This window comes from Tinamus guttatus, unplaced genomic scaffold (genome assembly GCF_059628265.1).
Source record: "Tinamus guttatus ecotype Peru unplaced genomic scaffold, ASM5962826v1 Tinamus_guttatus_pri_ptg000048l, whole genome shotgun sequence".
Taxonomy (NCBI): domain Eukaryota; kingdom Metazoa; phylum Chordata; class Aves; order Tinamiformes; family Tinamidae; genus Tinamus; species Tinamus guttatus.
Genome location: NW_028288582.1, coordinates 9,426,118 through 9,440,043, shown reverse-complemented (window position 1 = coordinate 9,440,043; position 13,926 = coordinate 9,426,118). Strand labels below are relative to the sequence as shown.

Sequence of the window (13,926 nt, the reverse complement as noted above, 5' to 3'; positions counted from 1 at the left end):
CCTGAAAACCATTAATTACCTTTTTTCCCTTAATCTAAGTTTAAAGGGAGTTTGAAGACAATACTGCATAATTAATTCGGCAATTTATTTTATGAAAAGATGCCCTGCCTTAGTGAAAATGTAACCATAACCCTGTGCTGAAGAGGGACTGCTGGGAAGAGAGCGGATGTCTGTGAGCGGTGTGGCACAATGCAAAAGGTAATTATTTAGTGCTGCGGTTCCCTTTAATGATCTAACATTGAGCAATATTGTTTATATTGAAGAGCGCTTGCACCTTTAATTACCAATTACATATACATCATTTTAGAGCCAAAAGAAAAGGACTGTGGAAAGGGCCCTTTAGAAATGTGCACGCTATTTCTAGGGAAGAATTCCTATTAAGGGGGAGCAGAGTGTCAAAATATTAAAAAAAAAAAAAAAAAAGAAACATGCGCACGGAGACACACGCACATACACACGTGGGAGATGGGACAAAGAGCTGGAAAAGACAACATGAAAATAGGAACTGAACCAAGGGTCATACGAAATAAAAGTGGCAGAGGAGGGAAATGCTTGTTACTAGTTTCACGTAGCATTCCTGTAAAGCTTTCAGATTAAAGTACGTCTCTCAAATTACAAAGCCTGAATTTTGGCATATATATATAACAAATAAAAAGAAAAGCACGGATCTCAACTTTATTATCTTTTTGATGTGAGGAGGGTTTTTTCTTTTATTTTTCCCTTTCCCTGTGATTTAAATTGTGCCTTTTGGAAAACATAGCAAAACTGCTTCATTTGATAAGGGTCCTGACCATGCGTCTGTGGAAAGATGAAGGAGGCTTTAACAGCTAAACTGTTGAGAATTCTTTCTTTCAGTTCTACAGTTCATTTGAATATTAGTTAAATCCACATATGCCTATTCACTTACACTCTCTCACTCTCCCTTTCCAAGGACTCTACAGTGGCACTTTTTTAAAATAACATCTGGTATTCTTTCATATTTTGGCAGTCTTTGCATTACCGAAAATCAGTTTTTCGTTTTCTTGGTACATGGAGCCCTTGTGATCGGTAGTAATTGGGTTTCAAAGTATCAAAGACTTTTTCCTCGGCTCTATTTCTGATTTTAGCTTAATAAATCATCAGGCATGAGACCAGTCCTATACCCCACAATGCAAAAGCTATATTACTTTTCCTCATTCAGGAGGTTTGAAACAGACATAAAAGAATAAAAAACAAAATACTGAATGGATCTTCAAATGCATTTTATCCATGTCAATTTGCATTTTTTTAGCCAGAATAAAAAAAGGAAAGGCCTCCTATTGACAACTCAATTAAGCCATTAAAAACCTACATTCAAATACCATTACAGGACAGGTTTAAAACCCACAAAGGAAAAGAGAAAAAAAAGCCTGGAAGTCCAGCCCATAACACATCGGGTCATGCCTGGTTAATACAACAGCCAAGATGTTATGCTGTTTCAGGAGTCCTTTAATGCCAATGGGGCAACTTAGGCCAGTCTCAATGTAAAGTTCTGACTCCACTTGTGTCTGTGGGTTTAAAATGAGTCGCTTCACATTATTTGAATTTAACTCTGTGGTTTTATTTCTTTTTGTTGGTAGCTGGGTTTAGGGGGAGGAGGGTGTTTCCTCATCCGTATTTATTTATTTATTTGTGATTTATTTTGAGAACGAAAAATCAAGTCTCCCCCCCCCCCCCCCAAAAAAAAAAAAGGATGCTGGAAAACCTCCCATCTCCCGTATGTGGGAAAAGGAAAAAAAAAATGCAAACAAGCTATTTCCAGCCCGCACCGATGCCATGGCTCGGCTCTTCTAGGTGCGCTAAGGTGTGTCCAGCACCTTCCTACACCCAGGGAGGTCTCGGAACACGCCAGGAGCACGCGGAGAGATGGGGATGGGCTTAGCACGGGGGACACTGATGGCACCAGTGTCACTCAGTGGCTTCACAAAACTCGTGCAGCTGGACCAGCAAAACAACCTGCCTTGCACTGAGAAGCTCTACGTGCTCTGCTCACCATGCCAGAACAGGGAGGACAGTTTTCTTGACTCCATAAAGACACGGCCCATGCACGGTGACCCATGCACAAACCCATGCACAGTGACAGGGTTTCAGCACTCGTGCCCCATGCGTACAACACCCTTACACCCTATATGAGAAGAAATGCGCACGCTAAGTACTTTCTGCCTGTCAAGCACCTCAAAACCCTACTCATTAATAGTGGGAAAAGAGGGTGCTATTAAAAATTGTTCTGGAGGCCTCCAAGACCAACCCCTAGGCACTTGTCCATGTGCTGTGGTGGAGGCCGGGTGCAGGCAGTGGAATTTTCTTTCCTTGTATTATTATTGTGCTGCAGAACCAAAGGTAGAAGGAGAAGTCTGCAGCCTATGTCCTTTCCTCTTTTCCCTCGCACACGGTATGGGAGGGAGGCAAGGAGAGGGGCAAGAGGGAAAGGTCTGGTCCTCGGCCAAAGCGCTGTGTCCCCGCACGCCGCTCCTGCAGTTGGGGTCCCTCGCCCCGGCTCGTCCCTGGCGCACATGCGGCACCGTGACAAATGCGGCATCCTCGGCGCGCAAATCCCTGCTACCTTGAAAGCAAATCCACCCCGTGGTGCAGCTCAGCCTGCTTCACCGGGGAGCACAAATAAGGGACTTGCTCTTCAGGGTGTTGCCCAAAGCAGGCTCGAAAATGATGTCCCTTCCATCAACACCCACATGTCACATTTACTGTAACATCAACATGCTTAACGGAAATAGCTCCGATCACACACTCTCTGGCTGGGTTATCAAAGAGATCGGTGTCAGGATCCGAGCTGCACAAAGACTAACACTTCTGAGTGCAGGCGATGCAGCTCTTCGCTGTCTAAGTTTATCGATAACCTGTTCCCAGAGCCTTTCGTGCAGCTGCAAGGTGCAGAGCTTAGTTCGCATCCACACGTTGCACCGGCACCACATGGTGCATTAAGAGGCACTGCTTATTTGCTATCAATTTTTAGTTTTTCCGAGCTGGAGAAACTAAAAAACAACTGCAAAAAAAAAAAAAAAAAAAGAAAAAGAAAGTGTCCGAGGCTGTGCTTACTGGAGGAGAGAGGACGGCGACGGGCTCGGAGAGCCGAGCGTGGCCAGCAGCTCCGCGTCACTTGTGAAGTGACCCAGGCGCCAAGCACAAAGGCGGCGCGGCCGAGCGCGGGCAACGGGCTGCCGGCGCCGCGAGCCCCGTCGCGCCACGGCCAGCGCCGCTCCGGCCCCGCGGGGACGGGCTCTGCCGCGCACCTGGCTGCAGCGGGGCTGCAACGGGCGCCCCGCGTCCCTGCGTCCCTGCGTCCCTGCAGCCGGCCGGAGCGCGCGGGAAACGGCCCCTACGGCTGCATCGCGCTGGCAAACGCCGCCGGCAAAGGCCGCGCTGCAGAAGTGTCCCGAGCCACCAGGGAAGCAGCTTGAGCCCCTGCACGCGCCCGAGATGCAGCAAACTCCACCGCAGCCGGCGGAAAAACAAGGGGAAGCGCACCACAGATGCAGGGAGAAGGGAAGGGGAACAGCGCAGTACCAAGGCAGAGCCCAAACAGAACAAAAGCCAAGAAAATCCAAGAAACCCCCTGAATCCCAAACATTTGTCAGGCACTGCTTCAGCAGCGGCGTTTCGGAAGGGAGTGACGTGTCTCCGCTTAAGTAAACTCCGCGTTCGTAAAAAAATATTTACTGCTTTTGAGAGCGTAAAATGCACAGGCTCTCCTAAAGACTGCAGGAGCTGTAAATCTTCCCAGATAAAATGCGATGTGATGATGCGATATAAAAGCATTCTTTGTTCCCAAGTGAATAGATTTGTTTTATTTAAAACTAAATGACAAGCAAGGAGAGAAAAAAGCACTGGGGACCACAAAGGGCGAAGGAGCGGTATTTTGGTACAGTCTTTTAACTGGCTCAGAAAAGAATATGTGAATCACAGATTCCTGCCGCTGGATTTAAAAGGCAGGATCAAAATTAAGCAATTAGGTTTGAACACATATTAAACACACGGCAACTCTGTTCTCTTTTTAAATATGTCTCAGAAGAGGCTGTGTTTCTCGGTTGTGTATAAAGCACTGTTGCTCATATACAGTTTTCTTGAGCCATTTTTTAACTTTCACTGAAGCATATTCATTGTAACATTCAGCAAATTTATGGCTTATTCCAGTGGCTTAGTAAAAGGGGTCATAAAAAAGTTAAGTAAACCAGTGTTTTTTTTTCCCCTCTCCCTTAACTTTGGATTCCTTTTTTATACTGCGCTGTCTAGTGCTTAGTCTTTGGAAAGTAACTTGGGCATATCCAGCACAGACACAAATTATCAGCTGCTCCAGAAAAAAAAAAAAAAAAAGAACAGAAAAAGAACAGAATTTCTTGCACTGAGGCAACTACACAAAAGACTTGCATATGTCAAAAATACAGAACTAAGTCCCTGTGAATGCTGCACCATTAATCAAATCCCCGATCTGGTGTCACTTTTGCCAGTAAAATGATGATATTCTTCTAACCCCCTTCTGCCGGCGCGTGCCCGCAACGCATGAAGTGTGTCCCTCTGCTTTAATTTGTTTTCGAATAGCCTGCTTTAGGCATTTTTTATATATTCTTTGAGAGGGGAAAAAATTAGAAAAAAAGCTGCTATTTAAAGCTCGACAAGGGTCTATGGCACCGAGCAGGCAACAGCTTTTGGGGAGGGAGCAAACGGAGCTGCTGTTCGGATGCTGAGCGCACAAGTGCCTCTGAGGCTGCAGCCGTGGGTGCAGGGAACGGTGTGCAGGCTGCAGAGATACATTTTAGGAAAGTAAATAAACACAAAAGAGGAAGGTGCTGTAGTAAAAGCAGCTGAATGAATCACACATTTATCAGCGCGTGCTCTTATTGATGTCTTTCTCTTCCGTCATTAAAAAGATACATATATATAAAGCTATCTACATCCCAACGCTGATACTTTACTGGGTGCTTTTACAGTTATCACTAACTTTAAAGCGGGCAGAAACAGCCGCTATTTATTTTTCCCAGCACTCTTTCTTGAGGCTTCCAAAGATGAGATCCGATGGGCCAGCGAGCCGAGGCCGGAGCACGGAGTGGCCCGGATGGCACCACGGCAGGGCCGTGACAGGAGGGAAAGCCCTGGCAGGGAAGCACAGAGCCGTTTCCATGCCGGGGGTCTCCCGGGGAGACTCTTCCAGCTTTTTCGGCGAGTGGGTCGAGTGGGAGGCAGAGGAGGGAGCAGTAGGAAGGGGAGCGCATGTGGATGTGCACGCAGAGTGGTCAGGGGGACACGGACACTGCGGATCCTCTTAGCAAAAGTTATTGGTCAGGGAAGGGAAACAGGGCTGTAGTCGGGAAAAGTTTGAGGTTTCGGGAGGGGGAAAGGGAAGGTTTTCCCTGCGGCTGGAGGAGGCGAGTGGTGGAGGAGACGCTGAGCTCTCCATCTCACAGGTCTGCCCAAGGAGCTGCCTGCTGCCTATGTGCCCCCAACTAGCTCCGTTCAAACATTAAATGAAGTAGAGAAATCATCAGATAAATTGCTGGCCCTTTCTACTCAAGAGTGAAGGGTTTCTGTACAGTTGATGACAGCCCTGGTCTTTTGTCTGACCTAATTTATTTCTCTTTCAGGTTAGAATGAAGCATGCTTTCCTGTCACGGGATAGCCTCCGTCCACAGATTGTGCCCTAAAAAGCAGAATACGCTCTTACCATGCTAACAACCCCCTAACTCGATGAATTTCTCAGCCTGGGCAAAGTAAACATTCTCCCCTGACACGCAGGGATCAAAGCGTGCTATGTGTCGGCCACAAAATTATAGGTTTGGGCAAGGAGGCGTCCCACGAAAGTCCATCCACGGCGCACGAGCGGCCTGAAGCACAGAGCAGCACCCACGGCCCTGGGGAGCAGCCTGCGAGCTCAACAGCAACTTCGGCGTAACGGGTGTGATCTTGTGCTTATTTCTTAAAAATACTTATTTCCATTCACCAGAACGGTGCGGCTTTTGTTACAAGGACCTGGGGATCGCAGGCGGCAAACCATCCTGCATGGGCTCCCCTCGGCAGGGCACAGGCAGCTTCCTGACATGTAAACTCGGCAAATCCTGTCTGCCTGCGTGTGCTTTGTTGCTGCAACACTTTCTTCTAGAAGTCCAGCGCCCTGGCTCTGGGTTTTTGTGTCTGCTGGAGACCCGCAAGTGCCTGTAGATGGTCTCCCCGCCACGCACAGCAACAGCCTGACGTACAGGTATCGCTACCCCCATCGCTTGCCGGCAACGGCAAACCAAGAATCTAAACATTGACACGCCGACAATAAAAGGTGTTGTTAAAAACTAATTTTTAATTAAAAACTCCTGTCTGCTGGAGTCGATTAATCAGCCATGATTTAGCTAAAAATAGATGCGTCTCGCTTGCCGCCCCTCTCTCAGCTAGCGCTATATAGATCTTCGCATGAAAATCAATACTACAACTTTACACTGAAAACATTTTACAGCAGCGTAAACTGCCTCAGATATAGCTATTATTTCCTAGGGTATTTCCAGTGCGTGCATGAGACAGGCTATGAGCTCCCCCTAGTCGCCACTTGCCGCCAGTTGCAGCCGGGGCTTGCGAGGCACCTAAAAAGCCAGCAAAGTTTATTTTGGAAAGTATTTTATATCAACAAACAATAGCGAGCGCGAAGCAGTCGAGATAGGGCAGCGTGCGGGAGAAATAAATAAAAATCTTGCCCTGCGAGGCATTTTGAGCCCAAAAGGCTTCTCAGGCTGCAAGCTCGGCTCTGCGAAGAGCGAGCAGAAGAGGTGTCAACTCAAGTCGGTAACTGATATCAATAATTTGTACTATTTCCTCATCCTCTAAGTCATAATTATTGTCAAATATGGCACCGGATGACCCTTTGTTCAGCAGAGAAACACGCGTTTCTCACAAGACGAGGGCTCCAGCCGTCCTGATCGAGCACAGCCAGGTTGTAAAATCTCTAAGACTTTTATTTCTCAATATTTAAATAAGCCTGGCAAAATATGCTCCGCATCTGCCGACCAGCGAGAAAAAGGCAAAAGGCTTCCTCACCTGCTGCAAGACACTGAGCAGATTAACTAAAAGAGGCTGCACAATCCAGATCCACAATCTAGTTCCTCTGCATCAATTTTTAAAATATATATTTTAAAAGACCAGGAAACAACAAAAATATGACAGTATTTTTTTATCCTATGAGTCCAATACAAATATATTCAAATAAAAGGCAACCTGAAAATCACCAGAACACAACCCTTTTTTTTTTCTCCTGACCTATTTAAAACCAACGCATGTAATGTCAGTTAAAAACATGTTAGGCTTCTGTGCACAACTATGCAGGTATTACGAAAAGAAAAAGAAGCCATCTCCAAAGTAATATCCTCTCTAAATTTTTAGTCAGCTTGCATTCCTTTTTGTGTAAGAGTTGATTAGTTTTTCTTTTCCGTAGGAAAAGGTGCTTTAATTGTACTAAAGCTAAATACATTTTAAGTGAAGTTCTTTGAAGCAATTTGCAGAAACTTTGACATGCAAAAAATGTTACTGTTTCTTTTATTATTATTATTTTTAATGTGCAAATAAAAACTGATAATGGAAATTATTACTCCTTCTAGAGAACCTGTTGACCAGAGAGAGAAGAGTCTCCCCTGGGAAACCTGGCGCTCTCTCTGGAGTCACAGGATTTCACCATCCTTTCCCTCCCAGTCTTTGCTGCTGCTCTAGAGAATGTTCCTGCTTTGCCGCCTTCTGCAGAGCTGCTATGAGCTCTTCACTTGCTCTCGCCTTTCACATTTCCTTCAGATGTGAAATGCAGGACTAGTTTGAAAATAGATTTCTTAAGTTATATAAAAAAAAAGGAAAAGAAAAAAAAAAGTAAACGATTTTAGTCTGGAAAATCAGCAGTTTGAATCAAACCAAAATAAGGTTTCTTTGCACAGAGTAGCTCTCCAGCACAGCCTCCTCTTTTCCCCCTCATCGCGCTTTTTGCTTTGTGCACCCATTTAAGTGAGCACAGCCACCAAGTTTGTTCTGTCCACCAGCCCCAAAGAAAGGTCCAGAGCTGCTCTTTTCTCTCCATGTCTTCCCCCTTTTTGTGCTGCACATGCATCCATTACAGGGCAGCCAGGGGAGCCTGGCAAGGACAAACAGGCCACTCAGTTTTGCAGTTCTTAAAAGACCACTGTGCTAATGAGACCCGGCAACTCTGGAGCACAGCTATATTGCAGTTTCTCTGCTTTGTGTGTTTGTTTGTCTTACACTCCAGATCTAAACGTTTCTCTGAACACCAAGAGCATGAAACCTAATAAACTCCAGCTAAGCAGTGTCAGAAAACCTTTCTTTTTCTCTTCCCATCTCCCTCTCCCTATCTCTTTCCTTGCCTGGCACAGACCTGCAATCCATTCTGAAATGCAGCTCTCCTGACAGATGCCAAAAAGGGAGAGGATGAAAAAAAGAAGAAAAAAAAGCCAAACCTAAACATGACAAAAATGCAAGATTTCACAAAACGCTATCAATTCAACCCGGCTTTGGAGGCTTGGCTTGGGATTGGGTTTATTTTGTTGCAAGTGTTTTGGCTTCCTATTCCCTTGCAATGCTACTTTGCAAACTCAAACTACCCCGCAGCCTCCCTGGGCTGCTTTTTATTTCAATTATTGCCCCCCCATCACCACGAATTGCACCTTCCTGAGCACTGCAACCCCCCATGCCGGCCGCCCACAGCGGGGCCCTGCGTCGACGCCTGCTCCTCCTGCGCCCCCAGCCCCAACCTGGGCAACCAGCCGCGGCCCCCCTGCATCTCCCGCCCTCCTCCCAGGGGTACCTCCTTCTTTTGCTGCCCCTGCTCAGTGTGCAGCCCAATTTCCTCGCCGAGCTTCCTCGGGATGGAGAGGCGGATAGGCATGAGCGGGGAGGGGAGGAAGCTGCGCCCCGCGCTCCATCCCTGCCCAGCTAAACCCCCTGCACACGCGGCTCCTCGGCACCTCTCCATGCTCGCCTGCCTCCTTATTGACTCCCAAGCAAAGAGATCGGAAAACGAGATCAAATTGGAAGAGGAAACCTACCTGGCTTCTCTTCTCCTCCCCACTTCTCCCCCCCTACACACGCTCCCCCTCAACAGCAACAACAGCAAGAAGAGAAATGTTTCCCCCCTCTAAACATATTCAGACGTGCGCAACAAACCAGGTTTTCCGCACACCCCCTTTCGACACCCCGCATCTCCTCACAGCTGAGACGGGAAAGAAGTGGGAGAAATTGCACAGAGCGATTCAGAGGGTTCGGGCTGTTGATTCTTATTTTATATATATACATATATATATATATATATAATTAAGAAGGAATAATATTTTAAAAAATAAAGCCATCTAAAGCCACTAACAAAAAGGGAAACGCATCTTCCAAACCCCAAACCGGATGGTTAAAAACAAAATGTAGTTAATGAAGGGGAGGAGTGGGGGGGGGGGGGGTCCACCTTTTATGGTGATGCAAATCTGGCTCCAAAATAACAATGAATTAAAAACACTCCCCCCCCCCCCCAAAGAGAGCTGAATACCAGATGCATCTTCATTTGTGCTCCACCAGCTGATGGGCTGGGGGGGGGGGCAGGGGGAGGAGGAGGAATGGGTTAAAAAAGGAGCAGAGAAAAAAAAAGAGAGAAAAGACAGAGCGAAAGAGCGAAAGAAATTGAAATTTAGGGAGCCAAAACGTTCCCCCACAACCCTCCACTACGAAAAGAAAAAACAAATCACAGAAGGTGGAAAATATACATATATATATATCGATTCCCAAGGAAATCTTACAAACAGAAATTTATCACCGGTAACAAAGAAAGAGGGGAGCTCGCAAGCACCAAATGCTCCTGGCAGATGGCTCCTATTCTTGGCTTTCAGGGGAGGGCAGAGAAGCCGGGGGGAGATATTTTATTTATTTATTTAAATTCTTTAAAATGGGAACATAAATATTCGGGTGGGCCGCGGCGGACGCTGAGCCCGGCCCGGCGCCGCGCGCGCCCCCCGCCCGCCGCACCGCAACTTGCCCGGGGGGCCCGGCCGCGGCTCCGGCGGCTCCAACACCCACCCCCGCCTCGGGCCCATGCGGAGGGTTTTGGGGGGCTCCCGCACCCCGCGCCCGGCACGAGCGCCGGCGCTCGCCCCTCTGCCGAGGTTTGGGGTGGGCAGCGGGGAGGAGGGGGGATGCTGGAGCTGGGGGGTTCCCTCCTTCCCTCCCTCCGCTTTTTCTTTCTTCTTTTTTTTTTTTTTTTTTTTGGTGGGGGGGATATTTTCACTTGACCACGGGAGCGCCGTTGCAAAGTGCAGCCCCCGCTCCCGCCCCGGAGCCGCCGCCGGCGCCCGCTGCGCAGCCCCGCGCGCCCCGTCCCACCTCGTCCTTCTCCCACCACCGCCATCCTCCTCCTCCCCGCGCAGCCCGGGCCGGTGCACCTGGGTCTGCGCCCCCGGCCGCCTCCATGTGCTTCCCAGCAACCTCCCCCCGCCACCGCTGTCACGGAGCCGGGACAACTTTGCGGAGCGGCGAGCGGGGCCGGGGGCTGCAGCGCGCCCCGTTCAGCCCGGTTCGGCCCGGCCCGCCCGGGCCCCGCGGCCGCTCCGCGCCCCTCCGCGCGCTGCCCCGCGCCGCCCGCCTCACCTCCCCTGCGCACCGCTGAAATTCACCGCAAACTTCGGGCTTCTCCCCCCCTCCACCCCCAGCCCATCCCCCCGAGCCGCACGCCCCCCTCCCCTCTTTAATTCCCGGCTCCTCTCCCTCTCTCGCAAGTCATTTACCAGCTTTGGTTTCTCCTGGATCCCCCCTCTTCCCCCCCCCCCCCGACGCTTCCTCCCCTTCCCTAATTTTGCTCCTTGCTTTCGGCTCGGTTTGGTTCCAAGTTCAAACTTACGTGTGATAATCTCTCTTTGTGACAAGTGCTGCGGGTTTCCCTGCTTGCGACGGGACATTGCCCTGGCATTTACACTGGCATCGCCTGGAGAGCTGCACTGGTTTGGGGAGATGTGTCGCGGGGCGGGGGGGCGATCCTCCTCTTTTTTCCCCCCTTTCTTCTTCTTCTTTATCGGCTTCTTCTTTCAAAAAAAAAAAAAAAAAGAAAAAAAAAGGAAAAAAAAAAGAAAAAGAAAAAAAAAGAAAAAGGAAAAAAAAGCCTCCTTTCTGTTGCTGTTGTGGTGCACTAGCTGGGATCCCCTCTCAATTAAAAATCATCATCATCATCATCATCAGGAGGAAGCTTTCTCGCTCTGCTTTTTCTCTTTCAGACTCTGTCTTTTCTCCACTGCTGCTGCCACTTGGACTTCCAGATCTCTTCTTGAACTTAGCAGGATATGCACCGCCAGTGACACTTTTCTCTTTCCCTCTTTCCAGAGTGCTTGGCGAATTGGCAAGTGCGCTTTTCCACCAGGAGGGTAAAAATAAAAATTAAAAAAAAAATCAAAAAAGAAGCAGGAATATCAAAAAAGTACTAGAATTGGGATTGCCCACACAGAAAAAAAAATGCCAAAAAAAATGTTTTTCGGAGATTGACCCTTGCTGGGTAGATGTATATATATATATTGAAAAGGGGTAGCCAAAACTGTGTCTCCTCTTTCCCAGTCCAAGTGGCACTGCTCTGCCCTGGTGCTTTTGGGTTGCCAGTGCTCCTGCACCACTTTGCACTCTTCCCCCCTCGCCTGGCACCGGGACTGGAGGGAAGGAAGCCCCCAGTGCAGCTGGGCTGGTGCTGGCTATTACTATTATATATTGCAATGTGAAGATGGCGGAGTCCTGGTTCTCTGGGAGCGCTCTGTCTCTCTATGGCTGGGGCTGCCTCTGTACAATGGGATAAAATTCAAGTTCAAGTGCGGACGTGACGTTTAATCTGCACTAGAGACAAAAAGACCCAGAGAGTAGGAGCACTGGGGGCGACTAGCGGTGGCTTTTTAACATTGTACCCTGCAAGAGAACAAGAAACACCACTCGCACTCACACACACTCACACAAACTAAAGCACATGCACGGATCGGGAGCAGCTCCGGGCTTTGTGCGGCGCTGGCTCTCGGCTACGCGGAGTGCTAGGAGGAAAGGGGGGGAGGTGCGGGGGGGGGATAAATCCGCATCCTCTCGCACGGAGAAACTTCCCCCGAGCCGGAGCCAGGGCCGGGGTCCCCCCGGGGAGCCCGGCTCCAGTCCTGGCTCCGGCTCGGACCCCGGCTCCGACTCCGGCCCCGACCCGGACCTCGGCTCCGGCCGCGGTTCCGGCCTCGCGGGAGAGCCCGGTGCGCCCGGGCTGCTCGGAGCTTTCGGCTCTTTGGCGGCTCCACTCCCCCGCTTTGCTGCTTTCGAACAGTTTTACAACAGAACGAATTGTTTTGGGTTGGGATGTCTCTTTCCGTCCCCACTCCTCTCTCCCTAATAAAAGTGTGGCCGTTGCGAGACACATGCAGCCCCCTCCGACCTTCTTCCCTCTCCCCGTTAAAACGCCTGGCCGTGGGGGTGGATGTGCCTGGGAGGAATCAGTCTCAGCCACGAGACGGGAGCCGCAGGGCTCGCGGGGAATCTCCGCGCACTTTTCCGCCCATTTCACACGCAGGTAGATGCTCCCAGCTGCGTGTGCTTCTAACTTGGGAGCTTCTTGGAAACCAACTTTTTCCCCCTCTTTTTTTCCCAGCCCCATCTCATTGGATTTTTTTTCTCTCTCTTTCCAGGCAAACAAATAGTTTCGTGCATGGCGCTTTTCAGCACCAGCTCTGGACAGGGCGAGGGAACTGGGGAGGGGGAGAGTTGGGGGTGTGTGAAAGCAGATGGGAGAGAAACCCAAGAAACGCAGCCTGCACCCGGGGCACGGAGCGGCTCTGCAGTCGTGTCATTTACTTTCTACGTTAAACGAATATATATATATGTATTTCTATTAAATCGCATGAGAGCCTTGGGGGACCAGAATTCATCTCGATGCCCTTAATCAGCTTTGAGTAGAATTGGGCTAAACAACAACACCCTCGCCACCTCCAGCAAATCTTCGCGGTTCGGCTCCGCCAGCCCCCGGACCTCCGGAGCCGGCCCAGACCCGCACCCCGAGCCCATCACCGTGGCCTGGAGCTGCCGCGGGGCTCCGGGCCAGCCTGGCAGAGCTCCCCCGGCCCGACGCCTGCACGAGCGCGCAGCAAACACGGGAAAGGCGTTTAGCGGCGCTTAAGCTTGTTCAGATCCTTTGCCGTGTTTGTTTGGGTGGTGGCACCGGGTCCTACGGAGAGAAACGAGGCCGGTGTCAGCAGCGGGCCGGGCGCCAGCGCCGCGGGCACGGGGACAGCGCGGGGACAGCGTGGCGGGCGGCCCGGCCCGGCGGGGCCAGCAGCAGCGTGGGGGTGTCGGGGCGGGGGATCGGGGCTGTCCCCGGGCTGCGCTGGATGGGGGTCCCAGGGGTCCCTCTGCGCCCTCGGCGGGGAGGACAAAGTCCAGTGGCCCCGGGCCCTGTCGCAGGGAGCTGCAGGAAGCTGCGCCCCTCCGGAGCGCGGCTTATCGGGTTCGTCCTGGGCATCATCTGCTGATTAACCAGTGTCTTCCAGCGCGCACTGGGAGCCCGAGATAAGGGCGATCAATGATTGACCCGGCGGCGGCGGGGGGGAGGCTCCCCGGGCCGCCCACCCCCTCCCCCCGGCGGCTGTGGACCGGGCTGCGGGGGGCAAGTTCCCTGCCCACCCCCCGCCTTCGAAAGCACATCCCAATAGGGAAGGGGGAAAAAATTCCAAAGTGATTTCTCAGTCTCCTCTTTCCTCCCCTGTCTGGCACTTGCGATCATTAGCACCGAAAGCTGTTAATGTCTTGTCTCACAGCTCCCCCTTTAGTCTCTCTGCTCTCCCTGTCTCGCGTTCAAAGCCGGATCAATAGCAGCCTCTCGCCAACCTTGACCTGGCCCCCGACCCGCCTCCATCTGCAGCTGGCCCTGCCGCTTCGTGTGTC

The 13,926-nt window shown here is 50.5% G+C and overlaps 1 protein-coding gene across 4 annotated transcripts in view; it reads right to left on the bottom strand.

Annotated features, from left to right (window-relative positions):
- BCL11B (BCL11 transcription factor B) overlaps positions 1 to 11,830 on the bottom strand; it is an 89,663-nt gene extending 77,833 nt beyond the window's left edge. For all 4 annotated transcript variants that reach the window (XM_088539669.1, XM_088539671.1, XM_088539670.1 and 1 more), the window contains exon 1: positions 10,880 to 11,830. In XM_088539669.1, coding sequence (XP_088395795.1) covers positions 10,880 to 10,937 — 58 coding nt within the window. In that variant the 5' untranslated portion in view covers positions 10,938 to 11,830. The remainder of the gene's footprint in view (positions 1 to 10,879) is intronic.
- Positions 11,831 to 13,926: the final 2,096 nt, after the last annotated feature.